The 18,896-nt window shown below is 37.8% G+C and overlaps 2 protein-coding genes across 2 annotated transcripts; both read left to right on the top strand.

The window, feature by feature from the left end:
* The first annotated feature begins 1,281 nt into the window (after nucleotides 1-1,281).
* st6galnac4 (ST6 (alpha-N-acetyl-neuraminyl-2,3-beta-galactosyl-1,3)-N-acetylgalactosaminide alpha-2,6-sialyltransferase 4) lies at nucleotides 1,282-8,459 on the top strand. The gene is made up of 5 exons (XM_020634650.3): nucleotides 1,282-1,644; nucleotides 1,773-1,919; nucleotides 3,300-3,709; nucleotides 4,539-4,646; nucleotides 5,843-8,459. The coding sequence occupies exons 1-5, from the start codon at nucleotides 1,633-1,635 to the stop codon at nucleotides 6,027-6,029; spliced, it is 864 nt and encodes a 287-aa protein (XP_020490306.1). The 5' UTR covers nucleotides 1,282-1,632; the 3' UTR covers nucleotides 6,030-8,459.
* A 2,230-nt stretch (nucleotides 8,460-10,689) lies between these two features.
* On the top strand, nucleotides 10,690-18,834 carry st6galnac6 (ST6 (alpha-N-acetyl-neuraminyl-2,3-beta-galactosyl-1,3)-N-acetylgalactosaminide alpha-2,6-sialyltransferase 6). The gene is made up of 6 exons (XM_020634640.3): nucleotides 10,690-10,830; nucleotides 11,323-11,401; nucleotides 13,169-13,363; nucleotides 15,466-15,878; nucleotides 15,964-16,071; nucleotides 17,207-18,834. The coding sequence occupies exons 2-6, from the start codon at nucleotides 11,378-11,380 to the stop codon at nucleotides 17,391-17,393; spliced, it is 927 nt and encodes a 308-aa protein (XP_020490296.2). The 5' UTR covers nucleotides 10,690-10,830; nucleotides 11,323-11,377; the 3' UTR covers nucleotides 17,394-18,834.
* The last annotated feature ends 62 nt before the right edge of the window (nucleotides 18,835-18,896 follow it).

Below are 18,896 nucleotides of genomic sequence, written 5' to 3'. Positions count from 1 at the left end.
CATTTGTTATTATTATTATTATTATTAATAATAATAATAATAATAATAATAACTTTATTTATATAGCACCTTTAAAAACACAGGTTTACAAAGTGCTTTGACAAACAAGAACAAAGCAAACTAAACCAAACACAGAAGAACATAAACAACAGCAAGAAAATAACAAATGCAAAATACTAAAAATAATTAAATACAATTCAACAGAAAAGAACCCAAAGTGCACGATACCCAACAGACATATATAATCCGACCATCACAAGAACCATCATAAGAACCCAGGAAACACAAGAACCCAACAACACGAGCTGAGACCAAGAGGAACCAAAGATTTAAAAAGATGTGAGAAACTAAGAGATATAAGCAAATAAAAAGATAACAGCAATAAGAAGGTAAGAGCAGTAAAAGAAATAGAAACAAGTGGTTAAAGGATCAAAAAACCCAAAACCATAATATTAATGAAAATAAAAAGTAAATATAAATATGAAACGTAAATAGACAAAGTAAGTAAGATAAAAAAAAATACCAAGTTAAAACATAAGAGGAGTTAAGATATGAGCATAAATAAAATAACAGTAAGAAGTAAAAGAAGATAAAAATAGTAAAACCAGGAAGAAAAGACATTAAGAAGACGACATCACATAAAAGCAAGTCTGTAAAAGTATGTTTTAAGAAGGGATTTAAAAGAATTGAGGGAATCTGCGAGTCTTATCTCCTCAGGGAGGAGACACGTCGCTTTGGACAAAACCTTGTGCTAAATTAATTTGTAGAATGTTACAATATGCAATATAATAATATAAACAGGCTATTGTTCTCCTTTACAAAAATACAATAGTAATACAACTGATCCTGCATTATATAGACCCGCATATTTTAAAGGGCTCGTATAATATCACTGTATCAACTGTATGTTTGCAATCGGCTGGCTTTTTTCCGTGCATGTGTTGTGGAAACATACATTTACGAGCGGCACTTGAAGACGTCATTATGAATGTTCCACAGGTGTGTTAAGTTCACTATAATATAATTTCCGGATGTGGCCTCTGTCTTTCAAAATAAAAGGGCGAGCAGGTACATAATACTGTAAGTAGGCATTTGCGCAATATTTCTCACGCGGTAGTTTTTAAAACATTGTCAAATTAACACATTCTCTAAGATTTAGGACAAGGGTCAAGATACACTTCTTTTTTTTTTTTTTTTAATTGTAGGTGTCCAGGTGATGCTTTTGTTGCGGACCGGAAGCTTTATTCTGGGTGGAGGAACACAGTGCGGAATTGAAACAATATTTAGTAGGCTGCTGTGTCAACAAAGCGGGTGCAATAGTGGTAATCCCCTGCGAAGAGAACAGCTTGAAGTTAAATTAGACATCCTGTTATGGGATATTATTATGGAACCGTCAGGCGATAAAACACTTTCGTGACATCGTAAAGGAAGAGGTCTCTGGATTCGACAATATATATCAGAGTTGCATGAGAGCAGCCATTAAAAATGTGTATGAATCCTTTTGATCGTGATTCGTCCATGGCTGAGTTTGTCTCTCTCGACACTCCTCCCTGGAGTTAAAAGAGCTGGAAACATGAGTGGCATCGGGCTCTCTGAAACTGAGCTACAATTCTCTTCCCCAAAGGACTTGATATGAAATCTCTGGTAAGACAGGCGGTTTTTAATGCAATGTGTGTTGTCATATTTGAGCCAGATGTTCTTGCTCTGTACATGTCCGGATGTGTTATCATTTCAACCACAGCCCCCCTCTTGCTTTGTCTGGTCTTCTGCAGATGCGCCGCTGGCTGTGCCTGCTCACCCTTTGCCTCCCTGTGTTGTTTTGGTTCGGACATGTGATCACGCGGGACGATCCGACCCCTGCTGAGAAGAGCTCCAGGCTCAGGGGCTACATGAGGGTCAGCCCCGGCAGGATGGACCAGGTGGGAAGCAGGGTTTGGGTTTCTAGAATATTGCATCTACAGGGCAGGGTCCAAAGCTCAGTGGTTAAAAATGAACCTGTAAATAGATTTCGACGTTACACATTTTGCATGTAATATTTTGCTTGTTAAAATGTGAAGAATATTCCAATTTTACTGGCAGATATTGGGTCAGGAATACAGGAAAATAATGGTCACTTTAAATGAATCTGCCAATCCTTTCTTGAATCATCCAATGAATAGATTCATTAGTTTGTCTATTTGTGTGTCAAAGTCAAAAAAATAGGGGAAGTCCCAATTTCCCAAAGCCCAGGTTTAAATGTTAAGAATTCTTGTTCTGTTCAACCAACAGTCCAAACTAAAGATATTAAGTTTACACAAAGTCAACGTATGCTCCTGATTCACAAGCTGAAAATGTGAAATGTAAGTCAGATTGAGTCGTTTATCTGTTATTGACATAGCCTAGCTGGTCATTTCATCGTTGTTAAATAACTCTTCTCTTTCGTATCTATGATTATTAAAGGATAATAAATGACACTTTAACAGCTGTAACTGCAGCATTGTTCTTTCCAGAATATTCAGAAGTTAGCTGATTTTTATTTATAACTGTGTTTGTTTTGCTGACATATTGTAGAACTCTGAAATGTCCCAACTCTGATATTTGTATCTTACATGGAAAAAAAAGGTTTGGGACCCCTGACATAATGATCTCGCACCATTAAAGGCTTAAGCTATAGAACTGGTTCATGTTATGCCTGACCTCTATAAGCCACATTATTGTTTAATTTCTGTGTTTTAGATTTTGTTAAATCAGCAAATGTCAAGATTCACATCATTTGCTTAAATTGTACTGGTTCACTTTTTTAATTTGGCGAATATTTTATTGTTATTCAAAAACTGCTAATATTTTGTGCCGTATTAACAATTGGGATTTTTGTGCCCACTCCTTTCCATAATTGGTTAAATAGTTTTAAATTGTGATTAATTGGTGAAAACATTTTTTTATTTCAGTTCTAAGTATATAATTAGGTTGAATATGATTTTAAAGACATTTTAAACATAATGGGTCCTGTCTATGACGAGGTGCTTGAGGTCATCTAAGCTGTTGGAGCAGGTCTGACAGGAAATGTTTACATACCTTATATTCCAGATAAATAGTTCCTGAAAACATTTGTTGTTGTTGCTAAACAGATCACATCAATAAGGCTAAGTCAATGCTAATACATAGAGGCACACACCAAACAGGTCTGGCTTCAATAACAGACACATGTACTGATACAAACATTGTGTTTCTAGTATTAAACAACTTGCGATAACATAATACATTTCAGTATGTAAGCTCAAACATCTTTTTTTTTCAAATTCTGCCTTCATTCTCCACAGCCCCTGGACATGCACTGCAGCCGCTGTGCCTTGGTCTCCAGCTCGGGTCAGATGCTCGGAGCTGGCGCTGGAGAAGAGATAGACGGGATCGGATGCGTGATCCGGATGAACAATGCACCCACGCGGGGGTTTGAAAAAGATGTGGGAAGCCGCACCAGTGTTCGGGTTGTGTCTCATACCAGCGTTCCCTGGTTGGTTAAAAATGAGAGCTACTATTTCCAGCAATCAGTGAACACCACGTACATATTCTGGGGGCCCGAGAGGAACATGAGGCAAGACGGGAAGGGACGGATCTTCAATTCTCTCCTGAAAATGGCAAAGAAGTATCCAAGTGTCTCGATGTACGCTCTGACCAGGGAGAAGATTCAACACTGCGATAATGTGTTTCAGAATGAAACTGGGAAAAACAGGTACAGATACAGGAAAACAAACAGAAAGACGTTTAATCAGTTCTATCTTTAAAATCAGCAACATTAACAAATTCTTCCAAAAATCACCCGCATTTTATGAATCATTGGATTATTATCATTTATTTGTTTGCCTTTCCTGTTTCCCCTATTTTCCCTTCAAAATAAGAATCTCCACTTTGTACAGGAAGGCCAAAAACAAGTCATTATTTGAAGGGGAAAAAAACACTCATGAATGCATATCAGGTTAAATGACAAAATGTAATGGGGTTGATATTTTAGAATTCCACAATAATGAAGTCACGAGAGGTTCTCCAGTTTTGCCTTCTCTTTTCATCCTAACTTAGCACAGGCTACTGTGGGCCTTAGCCAATGACAAACAAGACACCTGCCAGTATAAATGTCTGTGAATGGCTTCTGCCCCGGACTCGGAGACTAAACATTTTCATTACTCAGCGGGAAGAACAACAAGCCACCTCTTTCATGCTCTCTGCTAATCAGAGGCATAAAAACAGATAACTGTCACAGATACCAGAGGTTTCTGACAGATCGTACGGCCTCTGAGCGTGTCACCTAACACTGATGTCATCTAACACATTCACTGACATTCAGGACAATTCCTAGTAACGACCCAGTCCTTTTGTTTAACTGAAGATAACAGTCTTGGCACTGTGAACTTTGGAATAATAACAGTGAACATCGGCATGTTGCCCAGCCTGTTACAATGTTATCAACTGTAAAGAGAAGAAGTATATAGCTGATCTCATTCTTTTATATTAATCATGAACAAGTATGTTTTTATAAGAACAGATGTGTGGTGTCTCTTATTCAGGATGAAGACCGGGGCGTTCCTCAGCACTGGATTCTTCACAATGATTCTTGCTATAGAAATGTGCGACAGCATCCATGTTTATGGAATGGTCAATGATAACTTCTGCAGGTGAGACCCAATTTTAGGTTATGCAAAGGTTGCATAAGCCACTGTGACCTGTTGATCTTTGCGATGGCATTTTGAAGCAAGTTTGTTATTTATGCCGTTGATGTCTTGTTTTTTTTGTTTTTTGGAGCTAGAAGTGATCTTATTTTTGGACGAGAGGATGGATACAGTATTGCTAAATCTCTATCCTGGTTGCCTGGTCATCTTTGTAGTGGCTTGTCAGTCACAGGATGCCTCAAATGAAACCCTTTGCTTTAGACTTTATTGTCCTCATGGGGACGTTCCTTTTCACATCCTCATTTCTGTCCAACAGAAATGTCCCACCAAAGAACAGTACATACACAAAACACAGTGTATGAAACAAACAATGCCAAACAACAACCCAGAGTTCAGGAATCAGAATCAGAAATACTTTCTTAATCCCAGAGGGGAACTCGGTTGTTACAGTTGCTCTAAACACAATATAGCAGTAGAAATATAGTAATATATAAATATTAATAAAATAGAATATGAATGTAAGTAAGATATCAAGCAATAAGTACAAGAAATATTTACACAAATAAGAGTAAAAGTAAGAATACAGCTTAGTAAGCGCATTTTGATATTAGTTTGTGCTGCACAAAAGCACAGAGAGTGAGGACCTGGAATATATACACACATTTTCAAGATTATTGGCCTGCTCAGACAGGCCTTTAGTTCAGGGCAGCTATAAAAGCAGGGATCAGGATTTTCCCAAGGTGATCCCTTCTGCACCTCAGTGCTCTGTACCTGCGTCCTGAGGGAAGTAGGGGGAGCTGGATGTTTAGTGGATGTCTGATGTCCTGTTTTATTCAGGTTGACATGCGTGCAGTGGCCCTGTTGTTGAGTTCTGTTCGGCTGGGTGTGGGGGGAACAGTTATTATGGCAGCTGTGGTTGTGATGCGTGAGAGTTTGGCCTTGTTTTTAACCGATAACATGTTGATGAAGAAGCAGGTGGAATAATAAATTAGGTTAGGCGGGATATATTTTTTTAATGATCTATCAAGATCTGTTGAGGAAGTCTTAAAACCATCAGGTGAAACTATAAACTCATTAGAAAAATCTTTATTTAGATATAAATCATCTCAGATCACGTAGGGATAATTTCTCATCTAGTTCCTTTCAAGCAGTTTTTTGCAACCACGTTCGTTTTTTGGTAATCTGATGTTTCCTCCGAATAGCCAAGCCAACCAAAGTCCTGTTCCTTACCACTACTATGAGAAGAGCAGGATCAATGAATGCAGGATGTACAAGGTCCACGAGCACACTCAGCGCGGGGGTCATCGATTCATCACTGAGAAGGCCATCTATGCCAGGTGGGCAACCCAGCACAAGATTGAGTTTAAACACCCCTCATGGAGCCCCTGAAGAAGAAGATATTTACTACACAGTGTTCCTTTTACTGAGCAGCGGTATGTCCTTTTGCCTGGTTTTTGTTCCTCTTTGTTGAAGTCTATAGATTTGCCTTGAACTGCTGTAGAACTTTTATCATATACTGGATTGTTACTGGTGGAACTTTAACGGTCACAAACATTTTAAACTGGCTCAATGTGAATGCAGTTAGCCAGATTTAGCTGCATTTAGCTGCTAACATGTGGTGGGTACCATCCCCAGTATTACGAAATACATCAGCTGTATTAAGCCATATGTCAGTGTTGATGCTGAGAAAGACTTTAGAGCCACTAAACTAGAAACTAAGAGGAGTTCAAACGAAAGCGAACACTTCTTAATGTCTTCATACCTGTGCCTTGATTTTAAGTCTTATTGTGCACTATTTTATGCTGCAGCTACAATACACATTTTTACTTTATGAAACAGGAAGTGTAATGATTCCTTGCTGTGACAAAAGCATTTTTTTAGATCAACAGTTAATCTGGCATTTTTCATTTTCATGTAGTTGTTTAGTACTCAAACAGTTCTAACAGTTGGTCATTTTGAATGCCTGTAAATGCTGCTGTAGGGCAGGTTGGTGTCAGATGAGGCTTTTAAACACACGCTGCCAACATGGCCTTTTTTCTTTTTACATTCTCCATGGGATTTGCCGTCTTTTTAAACACTTGACTTTTAAATGACAGCAGGAGGAGATGTTTCTTTTGTGAGATATCACTAAACGCACATGTACAGAAAGAGATCAGCAAAGCGATATAAGGGAGGCTACCGCTTTATCCGAGAACAAGCTTTAGAGAAGTTTCCTTTTTTTAAATAATTTGTTTAAACAGTGGTTACAAACCTAAAGTAACTTCATTTACATTGTGAAAACAAGAAAATTATGTTTGCATTTTACATTAAGAATGGGGGATTGCCAATACATTTTAGGATTAGTTTTCTGTTGATCAAATAATTGATTAATTGAGAAATTTTTGCTACAATATCGTTCTTTTTAGTAAACTTTTGCCTTAAGACCTGACAGAGAAATGTTAAAGAAATGTAATGTCATGTTGTTCATTGACGTGTGTCTTGTAGTCAAGCTTAAAGCTGAAGAAAATCCCCACAAACTACTATTACGATACAGTTTATTATTTTTAAAATAGTAAAATAAGATTCAGTTTAACATAACTCATTTGAAAGTCCTTTTTTCCCCATTCCTCAAGTAGTTGTGGTCACTAGGATGCCAAGCTTTAATCTAAGTGCTCATTGACTAAACCAAAAAAAAATGAACACACACATCAAGCAGCATATTAAACTAATATGTGTCCCTAGTCTTTCTTCAATCCCCCCTATTATGAGAAAAGTCTATCCTCTCTGTCCTTTGCCTTCTAGACTTTTCAGAAAATGTGTGCTCAAACAGCTGTTTGGAGATGTTCCCTTTATGACATCACAAAGGGCAGTAACCCCTCCCCCAGATGGGTGACACTCCCACAGCTAGGTGTTTGTTCTGCCCTCCGAGTCTGCCTTCTCACCGTAAACAATTGGGCATGGTGTGGGAAAGAAAGAGCCACCCAAGCCCTTCCAGAGAGGGGCGTGGTCAGACACAACTCTTGTCAAGATACAAAAACAGCCTGTTCTGAGCAGGGCTGAAATATAGGGGTTTATAGGCATGATAAAATACAGAATCAGAGTGGATTTAGAACAAGAAACTTCACAGACATGTTTTGGAAAGCTCAGGACTTATTTAAACTGGTTGAAAAGGAGGATAATATGTGACCTTTAAGGTTTTAATGTTGAAGCTTTACTCTTATTTTATGCCCTGACTGCGACAAGGGAAAGGGCTTAAATGCTTTAAGTAGCAGAGGTTAGCTCTACCTTTTAACTCACCTGTTCCCTTGTGCATAATGTAAATGTAATGCAGTTGTTGTCTTTGTGAAATTAGTGGTGACACGAATAATGAATGAGTGATGGAGCTCAGTGAGACGCAGTGATTATTTGATGATATGTTTATACCAAACCTAGACCTCATATTATCTAAATGTAACTACTGAGAGCTAAGTGTCCATCACAGACAGCATTTCTTCAAATCAATGGCTGAAAAAAACACTGTTAATCATGGAACTAGTTTCTTGTCTTCAGAAAAAAAGAAAAAAAGTTTACCCTTTTCATTTTATTTGCTGGAAAAAAATAGCTCTGCCTTTAAGATTGCATAATTGTTATTTTATGACTAATTCCAAAGACTGTATTAGTTACTGTAATGCACTTCTGAATGAACTACTGTGTCAAAATAATTTTCAGGCATTACATGTTTGAATTGAAATATGTTTTTAATGGCCTTTTGGTGACCATAAATGTAATGAAAACTTGAATGTAAACTTGAGCACTCGTCACTGCTGATTGATGTCACTATGAATAAATCTGTTAAACACAGTCTGCCTTTGTGTCAGCTCTTGGCCTCAGATTAGATTCTCTTGGTCTCTATTTATAGTAGATCCCATGAATGTGGTCTGCACATGTGTATCTATACAGCCTTTGTCCATCAACATGTGCTTTTTGACTGGTAGGATATCATCTCGGGACAATGTGGGCGTGCACAAAAAGAGCTTCATAGACAGTGTCACACATTTTCCATTTGTTTTTTTTTAAATGTGTTTAAATGTTTAATACAGATACTGTTCATTCAGATGTATTTACCTTGAGTAACAGTTAATTCCACCACAGCTATTGATGGCTGTAGTTTCATTGATTTTTTAAGTGATTTTCCACTGCTGCAATAATTAATTTGATTTAAAGCAGAGATGAACATTGTAACCTGCATCAGTGAGAGGAATCTCTCTGACTGGCTGTTTAGAGGTTTCACTTATCTGCAGCTCGACACAGAGTTCGGAATCGGGAAAGCCCCTTGAGCATGCCGCTGTAGTAGGCTATCCATGCTTTCACCCATTAGTGTGGTTTCTCCTTCTTTGTCACCTCCGCCTCTTTTCTTTTTCCACTTAAAGAACAAGGGCTGACAACGCCAGTGCTATTTTCAACTTTTTATCAAACATTATTTTCGATTTGTAGGCTACCTATAGCCTACGAGTGGTGAGCGACAGCGGTGTGAAAATGGTCGTTTCGTATAACAACGGACTACCGCCGCCTGCTGGCATGGTTGTTTACTCTCACGCATGCGCAGAACGTACGTGGTGGTTGGCTGTCGGCTGTAGTCTTTGCGGTGTGTTCTAGTGCAACTTTTTGGCGAATTAGATGTGAGGCGACGTGAGGGCCTCACGAGATCCAGTTAATTCCACCACTGTTAGTATAGTAGTGTTAGTGTTAGTTTTATAATGGTGCAGTTGAGCTTTAAATGTTCAACAGGGCTTTTATTTAAAGCAGAGCTGAACCTTGTAGTCCGGATATTTTTGGGGTGTAAAACTGATTGAGTTCATGCCCAAATGAAGCTCCTACATCAGGCGTACCTTTTATGTCATTTTTTACATTTCAAATATAATTTTTATCACTGAAAGAAAAATAATAATAATAATGTAATCACTTAAAATGTCTTAAAAAGTATGCAGTTATTAATCAGATAACCTACGATTGGGACTAGTAAGATGTTTCAAGCCTCAGAACATTTGGTTTATTTTAGGGTAGTGAATAAGAGATACTGAGAGACGCAGACTGACACTTTGAGGGACGTTTGTCCGATCAAAATCCTCCAACATATTCATTTTAAAACATGTTCAATCACACATTAGACGTTTTATGAAACATATTTATTGTTTGGCTGTTTTTGTTTTTCCCAGAATGAGAAATCAAGCCAGGCCAGTTTTAAAATTCAGCTGATTTAGACTAGAATCAGAATCAGGTTCATCATCAATTACATTTCCACATTCAAAAAATTTGACTTGGTGCATTGGTATAGGCACTTCAATAAAATTCAATTAAAATATAAAAAGCAATTTAAAAAAAGATAATATAACACAAAATGTGCACTGGAGAAACTATGCAGTTGTGTGCAAGATCAATTATTAGAGCAATTCTGAATTATATAACATATTCAAGACCAGTGTGTATTAATGTAACACATGAGATCTGTGTTAGTCTTAGCATTATTGAAAATGACCACACTCTGTGGATGGATGATTCTCCATCATCATGTGGGGGGTAGAGCGGGGCATTGTTAATGAGGCTGGCAGCACAGAGAAAGAAACTGTTCTTGTGGCATGAGGTTTTGGTCCAATTACACAGTGAGCCACAGGAGTTGAGCATTTTTACTCTCTGAAGGAACATCACACTAAAAGAGACTGGTCCTAGACCTCTGATATAAACACAAGCACAAATAACAAATACGTTAGTTTAAGAAAGCTAGCCTTAAAGATGTATTTTACTTGAAGTGAAATTTACACATTTTAGATTGAGGTGCGTTTAAGGGGAGTTGGAATGATTGTGTTTAAAGGTAAATAAAACTGCGCTCTGTAGGGACAGCTATGAAAAGGGAAATTATACACACAAATGAAAGGAATAAGTGGAAGCATTAAATGGGAGAAGAGGAGGGGGACCAGAATTGAAGTCAAATTAAGACATTGATGTAGGGGCTTTTAGATTCAGGTGCGTTTAAGGGGAGTTCATACACACACACACACACACACACACACACACACACGCACACTCCTCAATGAAGTCGGACATCCCCCAACACAACTAATCTATGTGCTGCAGTGGGGGACGTTGTGATGACGTCAGATGTGGTGCAGGAAGATGGGGAGCGCGAGAGATGAGGGACACATCAACACAGCAGATCCAACTCGGCCATGAAACGGTAAAGCGGATTAACAAACACTGGCGTTAATTCTGACACTTTTGACATGACAGCTTAACCGATACCTTAATCACATTTGCCGGATTTGGCCATTGTTTTATAAAGATAGGCTATTTACCAAATGTACGTCAACAATGGACAGAGAACAGCTGCGTAATGTGGCATTTTTCTTGCAAAATAAATAAATAATTGGCTTCTAGGTTTATGGCGGTGGGTAGCCTACTTAAAAACTAAAAATGCCTTGCTTATTATTTTATTTTTTTACCCTAGTTTGCATATTTTTCCATTTGTTTTGATGCATAATTTTAACCTAAATAACGGTTCATTAATTAGACTACTTTGCGTATTGTTGCGTGATAGCCTATCGAATTGTAAATAATCTACCTATACTTCATTTGACATCATTTATAGGCTAGAAATAAACACTAAACCAATAGCGGGGGACCGTTTTCGGAGTCACAGTTGTTTTTTTTCGTCTGTCTTGCGGTTAAGGTATGATGACAGATAGTCACAGCCAGTGTGTTGGTACACTGCCTGATCTGACAGGATGGGGCTCAGGCTCAGCGGCAAGGTAAGCCTTTTTGATACGAGGCTATAATTATTGTGTGATTTAATTAATGTTTAATGTTTAGTGCGATCCGTTTACACAGCCACGTTCTTTTTTTAATGTAGGCCCATCCTACATGTGGTGTGAAGGATGTAAAGTCATTTTGGGAATGTATTAATAGGCTACATCACAGTAAAAATTCCAGTCCTGCATTGAAAATGTTCAATATGGAAAGGGTTCTTGAAGAAGGCCTATCATAAGTAATAATAACAATAATAGTCATAATTTCTATAAAATTTCTGTAAAACAACACTACAACAATGATAAAATGAAATAAAAAAGATATTCAAATAACTGTATTCATGCCTATCCCTGAGGTACACCTTTTGTGGAAAAGCAACAGTGCAAACACAAGGCTCATAAAAATTATAACTAAACCAGGTGTTTACTAAAACATTACACAAGATTAAGGTAGAGGATTATTTAAAAAAAGATATATATATATATATATTAAAAACTGTTTATAAAAGTCTGTTTAAGAAGATATTTTTAAAGATGAAATGGATTTTACTGCCTTAATTTCTTCTAGCAGACTTTTTCAAAGTACAGGTGCCAGACCTTCTTGTGCCTTAAAAGGAATCTGTAAATTGTAAATAAAATTCTAAAACATACTGGGAGTCAGTGTAGGTGTGCTTAAACATTAGTGATAGGAGTGAGTTTCAGTTTAAATCAAGATGAAAGGAAAGCATTAATAGCCTTCTCCAAATCAGCTTTACATAAAATTGTCTGGATTTTTGTGATATTTCTGAGTTGAGCAACTTTTAATGACAAACCATCAGGTTCCTTTAAAATCTGCTATCTGGCATTTTGCTGATAAAAATCTTGAATTTCATGTTTGATATCGTCTAACTGGGAAAAAAACGTTTAAACATGCAACATTTGATGGCATTGAAACCATATTTGAGGGCGTTGAGGCAGCTGGAATGATTGTGTTTAAAGGTAAATAAAACTGCGCTCTGTAGGGATAGCTAGGAAAAGGGAAATTATACACACAAATGAAAGGAATAAGTGGAAGCATTAAATATGAGAAGAGGAGGGGGCCCAGAATTGAACCTTGGGGTATTTTTTTATTTTTAATATATATTTATTTCTGGGCTTTTATACATATATTATAGAGAGACAGGACAGTGGATAGAATGAGAAATTGGAAAGAGAAAGTGTGGAGAATGGCATGCGAGAAACGAGCCAAGGTCCTTTTTTTTTGTCTCTGTACATGGGGCCTGCAAACTAAACAATAGGCTACCGGTGTCCAATTTTATGATTTTCATGAACAACGGCTACTCTGCCACCACAGCAAGATAGGAGTGGTGATGAAAATAAATAAGAGATGGTGTGTCTTTAATCAATGGAGTTAAATCACCTAACATTACAACAAGTGTAATAACCATCATGAAAATATCAAGATCTGAAGTATCTATAAAATCAGCAAAGGTACTCTCTCTGAAAGTGACTGTCATCCAGCACTGAGTGTCTAAGTATTTTAATATCTTTAGATTGAATGGGTTCATTAAAGGTGCAAGTATAAAAATTTAGGTTAACAGAAATAAAAATATACACCATACCAAAACTATGAACTAAGCCAAAGGTAAACATCATAGTTTGATGGAGAAAATGTGATGAAGTGCCGATGTACAATACCCTACACATTTTCAAGTTTAAGTATAAACCTGTTCTAAGGTGCTGCACTTGAGTTTAAGTCTTTAGTGACATTTAACAACTGTTGCTTAAAAGGGACAACAGAGCCACAGGATGGTAATCTTGGCGGCCATCTTTGTCCTGATGACACTCCTCATCCTGTATGGCTCCAACAATGTCAGCGATGGCGTCTATGCTCCCTTCCATGTGGCCACAAATCATGCTCTGGTGACAACAGATCTGAAGAGGTGGACTGGCAGAGAGGGATATGTGCCGGTCAGCGGAAATAAGGTACCAAATGAGCTGTGCACAAACACTGAAATCGTATTACCCCCCTGAGATGATTTGTATCTGTCAGGAATCAGGACTGATTTCAAATCTAGTTTGCATGCAGTTTGACTAAGCATGGGGCAAAAGTTCAATATATCTTCTACTGCTGAGCTGATCATATGTTCATGTTGAGACTGTTAAAACTTTAAAACCTTAAAAAGCTAAACTGAGTTGACACAATTATAATACACGCAACAATACACAATTAGTCTTTCAACTAAAAGATACCAACAAGAAAGTGGTATCCCATCATAAACTAAATGCATTCTTACTGTTGTCCTTGAAGGCAACAAATAAGCATGACTGCTGCTTACGTAATATTATCAGGACATTATTTAAAGTTCAGAACACAATGTTAAAGGTCAGTAAATCAAAACAAACAGGAAGAGAATTCAGAGCGGAGCAGCTTCCTGAAGTTTCTTTCCAGATGGGTCAGATAACACCTTCCTGTTCTCGATCTATGCTTTCTTTATGCTCCATATTTATATTGAGCACCAACACTTGCAAATAAATGATCTTATGCTGAAAGCAGCCACCATAACAATACTGATTTCCAGAAAGTGTAAACCTGCTGTCATGAGCATTTTGTTGTTTGAAAGCTTCTCTGAATGTGCTTCTATAAGAGCTATATGCTGCTCATGCTTAACTGTAACATGTCCTGGACATGCAAAAAGAGGTGAATACTTTGCTATAGCTAACGGAAGCTCACCACATATTAGTTAACTAATTATTGAACTAAATGAGCGCTCACTCCCTACCAACCTGCTAGTCTACTCTTTCCTAGTGGATGGAGCGATGTAAAATTACTCCTCTAACACCGTTTGGAGGACAGATGAACAAGTTATAATCACAGCCCCAGGATTATCTGCCTAACATTAATTTCTAGAATAATTAGATTCAAGGATAACCCCTGGTATAGGACTCTCTGTGGATGAATAAAGTTTATTCTTTTCAGTCCAAAAAGCGCGTAGACACTTGAAAACTGCACTTTTTCACACTTCCTCATTGGCTTCTTTTTTTGAAGACCAGATTTTCGCCACTTGGTTTAACCCTCTTTATTATTTTAGATAGGAATCTGGCATATGCTAACTACAACAACATTAAGCTCTGCTGAGGAATTGCCAGTTCTTTGTTTGTTTTGAAATTTACTTAAGGGTTAACGATCTATGCTACACGCCTTTCCCCCTATGTAACACAGAAACTCACACAGGATGCTCACACAGGATGCTCCGCCAGTTCTTATTTAATTATCATTCACTCAGAAACCTAAAACCATATTAGAGCCATCCAGACTAATCTGATTTTCGGTATCTCGGCCAAAAACACTGATACATGCAGACTGAAGGGACCAGGGATCGAACTGCAGATCTCTTATTAAGTGAAGCACAGTTAAAAAAACAACAACAACAAAATATGTTGACATGATGATAACCCTGGATTGAAAGTCGTGTTTGTGTAGGTCATTCCAGATGTGTTTGTTCACCACCTTATTTGCCTCTATGAAGGTTTATTCTCTGGTGGGCCCACTGCCCAACAGACCTGTAGTATTGCTTAATATGTAAATTATATAACCTGAAACTTGTTCGTATGAATTTGTATACCAAATTTAATGGAAAGCCAGTCTGTAGTTGAAGACTGGTTCATATCTAAAGCACCTATTAGGACATTTTTCTGTGTGGATTTTGGCAGCCGTTCACCCTTGTGTTAGATTGTTTAAACAAATCTCTTAATGCTTCCCTCTAACTGACCAACTTGCTATTCACTGTGAACTTTGTAGTGTGAAAAATAACAAACATCTTTTTCCATTTCAGAATAAATCTAAGACTGTTTCATAACCACTGAAAAACTCCTCATAGAAGGTTCAAACCATGTTGAAAATGTTTTTTAGCACCAGATTTAAAAAAATATATATATATGTGCAAGCTCTGGGAACTTCTCAGCATTCTTAGCATTTCATTACAAATTGACTACTAAATCCCCAACCACGGTATTATAAATGGACTGTATTTCCCACTATGAGTGATAGTCACCTTTATCTTGAAAATGTTGTTTTTTTCTTTCAGAACATGTCCCTACGTTGCCATAACTGTGCATTGGTGACAAGCTCCAGCCACGTCTTAGGCAGTGGAGCAGGAGAAGAGATTGACCATACAGAGTGCGTGATCCGGATGAATGACGCTCCTACGATGGGGTACGAGACTGATGTGGGGAACCACACCACTCTGAGGGTTGTGGCTCACTCCAGTGTGTTCAGGGTGGTCCGCAAGCCCAATGAGTTCCTACACCAGACAGACAGCAACCCTGTGATCATCTTCTGGGGACCCCCAAACAAGATTGGGAAGGATGCAAAAGGAACCTTGTACAGATTGATCCAAAGAGTCAGCATGACCTACAGCAACTTGTCTTGTTTCAGTGTCACACCCACCAAGATGCGCAGATTTGACAATCTATTCCATACGGAGACGGGACGAGATAGGTGAGTATTTAGCATAATGTGTAACTATTTTTTTTTTTGATCATTCTCATGCTACTTTCATTAATGTTTTTCTGTTTTTGTGCAGACAAAAATCTCACTCGTGGTTGAGCACAGGCTGGTTCACCATGGTCATAGCCATTGAGATTTGTGATAACATCAAAGTTTACGGGATGGTTCCATCTAATCACTGCTCGTGAGTATAATGATGGCGATAATCCTCCTATTTGGACTCTAAAAAGGAGCACTGTAGAATAAACCCTCCCCTAACCCTCTCCTCTGCAGGGTGTAGGAGAACTTTGTGTTGATGCAAAACTTTAAACAAATCCAAAAAGCCCTCTATAAAGCTAGTGCTTTGATTGTATATTTCCTGGTTACTGTATAAATCGTTGACTTAGAAGTGGACGTAGACTCTTGGTTTCAAGATTAAAGCCAATGTGGAATGGCCTAAAACCTGCATTCTTTCAAGTGGCCAGCAGGGGCTTGACTTCTATGCAACCGGATGAGAAAAATACTCAAAACATCAAGTTGTACATTTTATAAATTATGATTCCATTTGCAGTAAAACAGACAATTTAGTTTTTAGGCGTGGCTACACATTGCTACCACAACTACATGTCAACTGGGATAGAGACTTAGCAATGTGTATCTAACTTGTCGTCCAGATACGTCTCTTCAGAGTAGTCTAAAAAGGGGTGCAGTCAGACTGACTATACTTAAATAAAGGTATTTTTTGAAACACGGTACACTAATGACTGTTTTTTATGAATGGTTTATTTAATTTCTGTCAATAGATACCTTGAGCTTACACAATAGACCTTTAAAATACCAACAACCTATGAGTCCTCACATTATGTCAACCTTATGCCTGTTACGTTCCCCAAGATGGCTATGGGATGAGGGGAGTAACAATAAATTAAAACCCAGGGAAAGAAATAGGAACTAAATATGCAAAGTTTAAAATGATTTATTAACAAACTAAATCAAAATGTGCAACACAAAACCAGCTTCTTCTAAAAAACACTTAACAAATGAGAAGCCAATTCAAAACTAACACTCAAGATATGAACAATAAGGCCTTAATCCGAACACAATCCTTCCACAGAAGGATCACACTAAGTTTGTCAACGTCAAAGACACACACAGTCCAACAACCCACTAGCAACTGGCAGCCTCCTCTCCTGCTCTTTATAGTTTGCCCCTGATTAGTAATTAGCCACAGGTGATGCTGGGCACTCTGAGGCTGAGGAGCAACACCTGGGGAGCACACACAGGAGAGAGAGAAAACACAAACAAAACTACAGCACGTAACAATGCCCTTTCCTTTTTAGAAAAAAACCTGGATCCAAAAAGATGCCCTACCACTACTACAAGCCCCGGGGACCTGATGAATGTTTAACATATCTGCAGAATGAGAGCGGCCGCAGAGGGAACCACCATCGCTTCATTACAGAGAAACAGGTGTTTGCACGCTGGGCAAAGCAGTATAACATCTCCTTCACTCATCCCAAATGGTGAAAAGACTTTTAGAGATCTCTCCGAACGCTTGGAGCGGGATTTCAGTGCAACTTCCCTCTGATAAAAGAAAATCAAAGAGCCAGATGATGAATGACAGCTATTTTCAGGATACACCGGTAGAATGAAGAAGAAGCTTTTGGAGGAGAGCTATTATTGGACCAAAGGACTGAGGAGATGTCTGGGAGTATTTTCTGTCAATGAGGTGTGCAGAATCAGAGAAGTTTCTGAACAAGTAGATCCCATGTGGACCAACGTGTTTTTGTAAACAGAAAAGGAATGAATTTAAAGAAGATTTTTATATGTTTTTAAAACCTTTATTATGCATTGAAAATGCACTTAAGTTCTCATGTTGTGGGGTGTTGGGGTTACAAGCATTCTCATAAGTTAATAAGAGAGTAAAAATCACTATATTCTATTTGCTGTACATTAGCTATAAGCCATGTGGCCAGTGTAACATTTCAGATTCTGCATTTACAGATCGGCATCGGTGTCACCGGAACACGATTTGGTCTAGCTTAAAAGATGTTAAAATTTCCTACTAACATTTTCCTGCCATGCAACAGTGTTTAATGTGTCGGCTGAAGGCATCTCTGCAAAGACTAAATCGGAGACTGAAAACTGGCACAATTCAGCTTAGAGCACAAGAAAAAGTCTGATAAGTGAATGAACGCTGCAAACAATCTGGAATGGAAACTTGGTGCTTCAGACCATTTTTGATCAGTATCTTTTTTTGAAAGACGTGTGGTGCTTAAAGTTCAGCCAAATTCAGCAGAAGTCACTTCAAGGTGAGACAGAGATCACTATGAGGATAATGCATGAAAGTAGTTCTAGCGATTTTTCCACTGTTTGTCTTTTGATTTATATTCTTTATATTACCCGGACACATTCAGAATGCAGAGATTATATAGCACCAGCTTTACACTAGAGATGTAGATTTAATATGATACAAAAGTTATTTTCAGTCAAATGGTCATACCTCTGTTTTGAAGAGATTAGTTTCTTTACTGCACTTGAATGTTTTCAGGAAAATTTGAAGATATATAACGATTGCATTGTGAATTGAAAACTTTTACCTCGGAGGCATTGTGGCGCATGCACATTCAGTTCCAAACATTTAAAGAATACATCATCATGCTAGTACGATTTAGCTCTCTGGACTGAAGAAGTCAATTCAAAGTGAAAATACAATTTCTGACTTTAAATGTGGAAAAAGATGCGTTGTCTTAAACCATTTTAAACTCTTGCAAGTATTTACCTTCAGAAGAGGCCTTTCTCTCCATGTGGGCTGTGTGTTTGAGTCATGATCAGAAACCTGTATAATCCCTGTTTTCAAACTGCTTGTTACTAAATGAATGAATGAAAATGTTGAAACTGACAGTGGTACTATTGAACAAAGGTGACACTGCAACTCACCACAAATTCAATTATATAAAATTCTTATGTAATTTATGTTTCTTATAAAAAAATGTATTTAAAAATGAAAAATGGACCATAAATAACAAA

Source organism: Labrus bergylta, chromosome 17 (genome assembly GCF_963930695.1).
Source record: "Labrus bergylta chromosome 17, fLabBer1.1, whole genome shotgun sequence".
In the NCBI taxonomy this organism is placed as follows: domain Eukaryota; kingdom Metazoa; phylum Chordata; class Actinopteri; order Labriformes; family Labridae; genus Labrus; species Labrus bergylta.
Note: the sequence above shows the minus strand (reverse complement) of the source record. Positions and strands in the feature narration are given on the sequence as shown.